General features: G+C 31.3%; 1 protein-coding gene and 1 long non-coding RNA gene across 2 annotated transcripts in view; one reads left to right on the top strand and one right to left on the bottom strand.

Annotated features, from left to right (window-relative positions):
• Positions 1-238: 238 nt before the first annotated feature.
• The window catches only part of LOC106462077 (B-cell receptor-associated protein 31-like), a 30,842-nt gene continuing 20,973 nt past the window's right edge, over positions 239-10,107 (bottom strand). Inside the window, exons 7-8 of the mRNA XM_013921961.2 lie at positions 7,227-7,327; positions 239-1,230 (exon numbers count right to left, since the gene is read on the bottom strand). Of these exons, the coding sequence (XP_013777415.1) occupies positions 1,180-1,230; positions 7,227-7,327 (152 nt within the window). The 3' untranslated portion in view covers positions 239-1,179. The remainder of the gene's footprint in view (positions 1,231-7,226; positions 7,328-10,107) is intronic.
• On the top strand, positions 1,733-2,934 carry LOC111086427. The gene is made up of 2 exons (XR_002611141.1): positions 1,733-2,794; positions 2,828-2,934. It is a non-coding gene; the product is annotated as an uncharacterized LOC111086427 (long non-coding RNA).

The raw sequence follows: 10,107 nt of genomic DNA, 5'->3' as shown, positions 1-10,107 counted from the left end.
AAATATTAAAACATATAGCATGACCATAATATAAAAACAAGATGAATGAAAACAGAAATTTAGATATGTTTTAAATGGGTGGCCATCACCCTAAGGAAACTGTCAGAACACTTTTTTTTTTTAACAAATCTACCATCCAAATTTTAGGATGATTAAAAAACTCATCAGTAGTTTTTAGTCTTCATTCTTTGTAGCTGCCTATGATAAAAAATTATGCTCATAGTAAACTAGTCATGGATAAATCCAATGAACCAATTTTATTACATAGCAACTTTAGTTAATACATGAACACGGATTGAAAGTTCTCAGAATATTTTAGTAACCAACAAATATAAAATCTGCAATTTTATGCTTATTAAGAACAAAAGTAAGTCAATAACTCTAACTGTATATCTAAATACACGGGAAAAATATAAATATTGACTGTACTACTGTCCAACAGGTATGGTACACTTTTAAATATGTTTTAATAAAGAGGTTGAAATTTAGCACGATAGGTGTCTCTTCAGTAGAGAGAGAGACATCCAATCACTACCTAGGCTGCTGTACTTGGTGCATTTAATACAAACTACAAAATGCAAAGCTGAATAAGATATACTTTCACTTCAAACTTCCACTTTAAAAAAAACCATTAATATTTTTATTACCCTGTAACAATTACAATGACTTGATAGTTAATATTATTAATAAAGCACACTGATCAATACTTACATACACAAAATATATTGAGGACAGTTTTCTATTAATCAATATTCATTAATTCGTAAAACAAGAAATCTAATAACCGAAGCATTCCTGGAAAGTAGACCATCCTCATTTACAATAAACTAAGAACCAATTCAACCCTTAAGAAGAAAGATCTACCATATAAAACTTCTCAGATTATCAGATTTTTTCTTTTGTTATTTGTCTAACTTTTTATCTTTCATGATATCTTAATATGGTGAACCTGTTCCCTTTATATCATGCTACATTTTATTAAAGAATATTCATAGTTTTTTATATATTAAAATTATAGGTCAAGTAGTCAAAAAGCAAACAGAGTAGTGAATTTTCACAAACTGGTAATTAATAAAACATCCAAAAAAGACACCTAAGAATAAAAATTATGAAAATCATTAGCATATTTTATACTGTTCATCACCAACTTTCAGTGGCAGCATTCTACTATTCATTTCTTTAGTTTTCTTTCTTATCACCTGACTGGCCCGTTTCATTCTCCTTCTCAGCCTACAAGAATAAAGCACACAATGTATTACCAAAGTGAACTACAGTTTAGTTGATTAAGTTATTAAAATATCTTTTCTTACATTTTTTTAATATTTGACAACAACAATTTTTTAAATGTTTGAAACAATTATATATGCATGCTTCTCTATACTAATATAACTATGACCCATGAGGGAAGTAAAGTGAGAAGTATGTGAAAAGGTTACACTAATATAACCATGACCAATAAGGGGGAAGTAAAGTAAGAATTGGGCAATGATGTGTACTAATACTTTACACACTGCTATATAAGCCTACTTAATATTGTCAAATGTATTGGTACCTTAGTTGTTTTGGTGTCAGAAATACCACACTTGGACGAAAATAACCTATTTAATACCTTTTAACATACTTTTTGCTTTACTTCTCTCATGGGTCATAGTTATATTAGTGTAACCTTATCACATACTTCTCATTCCCTCATCAATCTTGGTTATATTAGTGTAACCTTTTCACATTGGTTACTAGCCTATAGGATCATCTAAAGTTTAATTAACTGAAGCTAATAACCATGAAAATAACTGAACATTTGACAATATTAAGTAGGCTAGCCAACCTATAGCAGTGTGTAAAGTATTAGTACACATCATTGCTTTGGTTACTAGCCTATAGGATCATCTAAAGTTTAATTAACTGAAGCTAATAACCATGAAAATAACTGAACATTTGACAATATTAAGTAGGCTAGCCAACCTACAGCAGTGTGTAAAGTATTAGTACACATCATTGCCCTGGTTACTAGCCTATAGGATCATTAAAGTTTAATTAATTGAAGCTAATAACCATGAAAATAACTGAATATTTAACAATATTAAGTAGGCTTAGCCAACCTATAGCAGTGTGTAAATTATTAGTACACATCATTGCCCTGGTTACTAGCCTATAGGATCATCTAAAGTTTAATTAATTGAAGCTGATAACCATGAAAATAACTGATAACCAATGGCCACATCCTTACCATAAGTGTGTTCAGACAAAAGCATGCACACACACATATATATACATGTTCCACAAGATGCAAGTAAAAAACATTGGATAAATGATAAAGAATAAATTAACATGTCTAAGTGAAAACCTTTTTACTCTATTTTGTGCAACATTTCTTTTGAGCAGACACCCTTCATCAGGCAGTAAAGACTGTGTTACAATGGAATAAGGTCACATATCAACCTAGCAAAAAAACTACCACAACAAATAACCTGTCAGCAGGCCCTCTCACAGGTTCAGACACTTTAAGCTTTTGAGGCCCCTGGTCATAATAAAAATAACAAATGACAAAATACACAAAAATTAGGACCATCATTAGCTCGAAAAACAATTGTCTAAATTGGAGGCCCCCCTTTGAGCTTGAGGCCCAGGCCAAATGGCCCTCCCCTCTGATTTTCCTTGCCTGTCAGTCTAAGAACCTGTAAAAACATCAAGCAGATGGTATCATACATTAAATCAGATGTGACCTAACAAATAGTATGAATGTCAGTCTAAGAACCAATAAAAACAAAAACAAATGAGTATAACCCAACATCAGGTAAGAAACCAACTAAACATAACCCAACATCAGGTCAGAAACCAATAAAAAAAAACAAAGTGAGTATAACCCAACATCAAGTTAGAAACCAATAAAAAATAAACAAGTGAGCATAACCCAACATCAAGTCAGAAACCAACTAAACATAACCAAACATCAGGTCTGAAACCAATAAAAAACAAACAAGTTTCTGACCTGATGTTGGGTTATACTCATAACAAGCATTTATATTATCTTGATAGATACACATACCACAGTAGATACTGAACAGACTTGGGTGCTAGTGTAGCTGTACACGCTGGGTCTGGTTAGGTTTTATTTAACTTCTCCATCTTTTCTCGTAATAATCAGTTCTGGTATTTTATTAGTGCACGACTACACAACAGTATCATAATGATGGCTGTTTTTTTTATGTTTGACATTTAAAAGGGTTTGGTCAGTTTGATTACATTAGAAAAAAAAACCATTGGAATCATTCATTGCCTATGTAGACACATTTTAGTGCAAATTAAAATGATCATGAAATTAATGTCAATTTATGATTAAATATTTTAGGGCAGCTGAGACACACCATGGTACATGAAGCACTTAGGCTGAACGCGATGACATGGCCTTTGACCCATGACCTGTCTGGAGAAATTTAAAATATGAGTTGTCTTCAGTGGTCACTGAATTTAGTCAAAGAGCAAAAACAAAATTCTAAATCCTTTGTCCCTGGTTATGTATGACAATAACTTAATTTATTGCATGTGACTTGAATATTCCAAAGAATTGGAACTCTTTTACAGCCTGTGTTTAATCATACTTTGTTGACTCGCATTCAAAATTTTATTGAACTACTATTTCATGAATTTATGTCAATAAGTTTGGTATAAAACTGTAGATTATAATTCAAATTTTAGTATTATACATTACTCAATTCCTTAATTTAAAAGTTAATATTAAAAAAAACAGTTAAATATCAATTTTTGTGTGTCACGTGGTATGTTGAATGCAGCACTGTTCCAAATTAGATGTTTGTGATGTCAAAATATTAAGTCTTTAGGAATTAGGAACTAAAATTACCAATATTGACAAGCTAGAATATAAAATAAGAACCTTATATATTTTCTGTTTGCTGATATATCACTCATGTACTGAATCAAATACAGTGGCCTCAATCACCTCTTCCCATTTTTGTAAATGGTCCCTTATATACACCTACTTCAATATATGACATGTGAATAACCAATCAAAAGCTCAGAATTTACCCCTAGTGGCTTTCTCACCAATTTTCATGTGTTAGGGCACCATCTCATTCTTTCGAACCAAGATTTCAAAGAGGTAGGTTGTGTATTAGTCTGCTCGAAATTTCATATTTTTTTAGACCCAAATACAGCTTAGTTACTAAGCTTGATAAATTATAGTGGAATTCTATGGTATTGGTATAGTAATTTATGATTTTTTGGTTATTCAACTGTATATATAAAAAGTATTTCGTTTCATATCCTCCACGTGCAAAATTTTAAAAGGCTTAGCAACCTACATCAAGCAGCAACCAAGTACAAAGGTCGTAACTAGAAGAGATAGTTGTTTGCTTTACTTCTTTATTTATTGTTCTATGTTTTAAGAAATATAACTTTAAGAACTAATTTCTAAACAGAATAATCTATATCCATATATAATATATAACAATTGAAATGTGACTGTATTTTACAAAATACTAGTCTACTAAAACACAGCCAAGACAGGTCATTTTGTAATGACTAAAGGTCAGTTTTATATCATATGCTAACATAAGAGCACGCGTGTTGCATCATTGTAACTTCTGTATTGTTAACCAGACACAGCTGATAGGTCAATAATAAAAATAATAAATATATATATAAATGTATAATATTATGAGATTTAAGCTATTTAGTCTAAACATTTATGTTTCCATGTTATAATTTGTTTTCATTCTAGAACGATAAAGGCATAATTTATATTTATTTCCCAATTTTTTTACGGTGGTTACAAGATTGGTCAAGATTCGTTAGTGAAAATAACAGATAAAATATATAGTTTTTTTCTTAAGAAACTTTTGATAACCATCTGGACATTATAAAGATTTCACATGTGAAATTTTAAAATTTTCTGATGCATAAAAGTATTTTTAATCATTAAATGAAAATTGCTTTGCCTGTTGATAGGTAACATGCGAAAAAAAGGCATGAGAAAAACATTGCTTAACAAACCTTAAGGCTTAATAAAAAAATTTATATTTTGCATATGAAAGCATTGTAATGTTTACTGATATTCAGCCAAATTCCATTAACATACACTTACTAATTTAAAAGTTATAACATGAAAACTATAACAATCACTGAATGGTTACAAGGTCGGTCCCAGGGACCGAGTCCATGCTGAAAGAGTTGAACAATGGTTATTGTGACCATCCTAATTTTAAATAAAACAGTAGTATGACCATGCACTTTGTCTTATTTATTTAAACATTTTCTGTTATAAATAAATTGTAATAGTTTTTCATTTTAGTTCCTGATGAACTTTTCATTGTTAAACCAAACGTCAATTTGATTACACTAAATAACCATTTTTTCAATATGAACTTAAAACATTTAGAAATTCTGAATAACTTCATGACTATGTTAAAACTATTTTTTTATGTGGTAAAATAAAAGCTAGAGGTCAAGATAAAAAGTAAGTTTACAAATTATGGTACATACAGAGGTTGAGTACTTTATATTAAAATGATTTTGAAGCCTCAACACGTCATTATAGTCCACATAACCATATACATTTATCTTCTATCTGATAACTGCACATCTTGATAATAGCCTTGCAGCATAGTATCCATTGTAAAAGACTCCATCATAATGCTGTCTTTTCAAAAATACACTGGTACTCCCTGCATGTTTCCTATTAACCATCTAGTCTACAAGAATGACAATTTCCCAGTACCTGTTTCAACAGTTCAAGCACACAGAAATTCATAAGTTCTGCATTCAACAACTTGACAAATAAGTCTTTGTATGGAATAGCATGAATACCTTTTTCATTCTCTAGCTGCTTGAGTTATGTAATGGTTGAATTTGAACAGGTATGCTGTGGAGGTAACTTGTGTCACTTTTCCAGGCAGAGATCCTTTTTGATTATTTTTTGTACTGTTGCCTGGGACTGGTGAATAGGTTTGTTTTGTACTGTTGCCTGGGACTGGTGAATAGGTTTGTTTTGTACTGTTGCCTGGAACTGGTGAATAGGTTTGTTTTGTACTGTTGCCTGGAACTGGTGAATTGGTGTGTTTGTACTGTTGCCTGGGACTGGTGAATAGGTGTGTTTTGTACTGTTGCCTGGGACTGGTGAATAGGTGTGTTTTGTACTGTTGCCTGCGGTTGGTGAATAGGTTTTTACACTTACCCTTTTTACTTGAAGATTCTCACCTGTTACAAGATGCCGCACTTTACTTACCATGACTGGAGTATTAATTGTTATAGGTCTCTTTCTGAATAGTCCTGATGCCCCAAGTTGATCCATATTCTTTTGTTGTCCAATGACATTAACTTACAATGAATATCTCCTTGTTGGAAATTCTAAATCCCCAATTTCAACACATCCTTATGATCTGATTGTGTAAATATTTTGCAATGGAAATGACTGTTATATAACTTTCTCAAAGTAATATATTTTTGGTAGCATTACGACCTATCAAAACACCAAATAATGTCAAAATGTAGTTCTGATACATGTTATTCCACTGCAATTTTATACCAGCTATGGTTGTCATGTGGCTTGCCGATTTGCAAATTCAAAATCATTTTAGTATAATGTGCACTCACCCTCTATATTCGTCATTTGTATTTACATAACAGTTAAAAAAAGTGCCTATGAAAAATAGTATGTATATTTTCTAGTGACACCCGTAAACATAAGAAATGATGTTAATTGTGACTAAAGTTTTTTTTATGTACATTTCACATGCTGGTTAATGTTTAGTTCAGATCTATATACGTATCTCACCTTGATTAAAAATTAATGATAACAAAACTTCTAAAACATCTATTTCACTTAACTACCTAGTAATACTGTTTAGTATTCACTATTTCACTATTTGTTAGTAATTTCACACTTTTTATGAACTAATTAACTAATTGAAGCTAGTGTTTCTAATTATGGCTGCTTTTGATTATTCCAACTATTCATGTCTCATATGGGAATAATCATTAATGCTCTCAACAATTGTTACTATTAATCAACTAAAAGCAATGAGAACAGTTTACTTTGCACTAAAAGAGAAATTCTGAACTGATTTTAACAAATCTCGATATAAACGTAATAAATAACAGTAAATACAAAAATGTAAAATCTTATTTGGATACAACAAATGCTAATCATTAATTACTTGTTTTGAAAAGTAACATACAAAAGCATTAATTTCTTTTTTTCATTTTCTTACCTTCAGTTCAGCATACTGGTCTATTAGCTTCATGTACTCATTGTTCACTGATTCTGCCTGACACTTTAACTGCTTCAAGTCATTTGTAGTGTGTTCTAGTTCTGTAAAATGTAACTCTTTCATTTCAATGGATTTCACCACATGCAAACATTACTGACAGCTTTTTAACCTTCTTCAGAAATATTATCAACTCAAACGAACTAACAAAAAATAATAAAAAAGAGTAAAAAACACATAATACAATGTATTAAAAGCACATTGCAAACAAACCAGTAACAAATTAATAAAAAAGCTAAAACTAGAAACAAACTCTCACATATATGTTAGTTTCTCTATGGAATTGCCTTTTATGTTTATGAACTTTACATTTTTTCCCCTGTATAAAGACAGTTCTCCAGGCAGATGTAGTACTTAACTGCCTGTATAAGACAGTTTCCAGCCAGATGTAGTACATAAATGTTTGTAGGGTTTTAACTTAAAAATAACAGGATCATTCAGTAAGTAGCAAGGCCCATTTAAGAACAGCCCAAATTAAACAATTAAACTACTTGACTGGTTTCAAATAGATTAAATATGAAAAAATGGGAGAGCAAAAGTACACTGACCAGCTAAAATTATACAGGCATCTAGTCAGAGAGGAGACTTGTCATCACTGTATTGTACAGTGTTGCTTCACCCTTGGTCGAAACAACCGATGCTTTTCCATGCTCTCTACTAATGTATGACAAGACTAGTCCAATTTGTTTCTATCTCTGATTGAAATGTTCAATCAGTTAGCAGTGCATGTGGAGGAATGTGATCTAACTGCTTGAATTAATCCTTCCAGATTAGCCTCAAGATCTTTCAGTGTTAATACTTTCCAACAATGTATGGAAAGTAAGCACTTTATTGCAGAAATTACCCCATCAATTTGCTGATGAAAAAAACATATCCATGGCCCCATACATCACACCATAAAATCCATACTTTCATTCTTCACAGAATTATGTACATTTGTCACTAGAGTTACATTCAGCAGCCTACACTGAGTGAAGAATTTCTCATCACTCTATACACAATAACATTAAATGCTTAGAATGATGTGGTTCACTCTACAGACAATAACATTAAATGCTTGGAAGGATGTGGTTCACTCGACAGACAATAACATTAAATGCTGGGAATGATGTGGTTCACTCTATAGACAATAACATTAAATGCTTGGAATGATGTGGTTCACTCTACAGACAATAACATTAAATGCTTGGAATGATGTGGTTCACTCTATAGACAATAACATTAAATGCTTGGAATGATGTGGTTCACTATAGACAATAACATTAAATGCTTAGAATGATGTGGTTCACTCTACAGACAATAACATTAAATGCTTGGAATGATGTGGTTCACTATAGACAATAACATTAAATGCTTGGAATGATGTGGTTCACTAGACAATAATATTAAACACTTGGAATGATGTGGTTCACTCTATAGACAATAACATTAAATGATTGGAATGATACGGTTCACTCTATAAACAATAACATAATGCTTGGAATGATGTGGTTCACACTACAGACAATAACATTAAATGCTTGGAATGATGTGGTTCACTCTACAGACAATAACATTAAACACTTGGAATGATGTGATTCACTCTATAGACAATAACATTAAATGCTTGGAATGATGTGGTTCACTCTATAGACAATAACAATGCTTGGAATGATGTGGTTCACTACAGAACAATAACATTAAATGCTTGGAATGATGTGGTTCACTCTATAGACAATAACAATGCTTGGAATGATGTGGTTCACTACAGAACAATAACATTAAATGCTTGGAATGATGTGGTTCACTCTACAGATAATAACATTAATCGCTTGAAATGATGTGGTTCACTCCATAGACAATAACATTAAATGCTTGGAATGATGTGGTTCACTACAGACAATAACATTAAATGCTTGGAATGATGTGGTTAACAAGGGTTAGTGTAATACATGAACATCACGTTCTGTCGAGAGCTAAAGTTTCTCTGCCCGCTATACCATAATACTGCCCAGGGATGCCCACTGACGTGTGTTGCAATAAATAATAATGCTAAGGGACAGGAAAGGATAATAAAACATTAAAATAAATTATGCGTGAAAATGTAAAGACATTCAATTAAGATGTTTTAAGATTATTTGACAAAATATTAAAAGGTATGCACATTTTCCATATATTTAAATTTTTAACATTTCATTGTACTATACTATAGACTATAATTTGATGATAATAGCTACAGTTAATAATATTGTAGAAAAAGTGAAATATATAAACATTTACCTTAAATTAAAAAACTATTGATATTCACTTAGGAGGTTCTAGGAGTTATGCAAATAAAACTTGAAAGTATAAGTTGGAAAAAAGTATTTTTATAATCATGTTGTTCTGTTGGTTACCTTAGATGTTACTTGGGTAAACTCCTGTAAACTTAATTTTTTTTCTCTTCCAAAAGCCAATATAATCTCTATTACCTCAAATTCACATATTTCCTGATATTTTGAAATCTTATGCACACTTCGTCCTTACAATTCTACTACGTCTTGGTATCTAAACTCAAGATCAAGTCACAATACTTACAGCAATGACTATACATCACAGACTTTTATGGTGAACTAGACCACCGTGACCCATTGGGTCACCCACTATTTAGAGGTTATGAAGAATTCAAGCTAATTTCAATATTGCACTGAAATGAAGGTTTATTTTGAGAAAATTTAATTAAATATTTCAATCCATTTGTGTTATTCATAATTCAAGAAAAGATATTTGATTGCTGATAGGGAGTAAAAGGAAAGAACATTTAATTTTTCAAAAAAGTGAAGTCAGAGTTTTGAGGTATTGTGAT

Source organism: Limulus polyphemus, unplaced genomic scaffold (genome assembly GCF_000517525.1).
Source record: "Limulus polyphemus unplaced genomic scaffold, Limulus_polyphemus-2.1.2 Scaffold1089, whole genome shotgun sequence".
Taxonomy (NCBI): Eukaryota; Metazoa; Arthropoda; class Merostomata; order Xiphosura; family Limulidae; genus Limulus; species Limulus polyphemus.
Note: the sequence above shows the minus strand (reverse complement) of the source record. Positions and strands in the feature narration are given on the sequence as shown.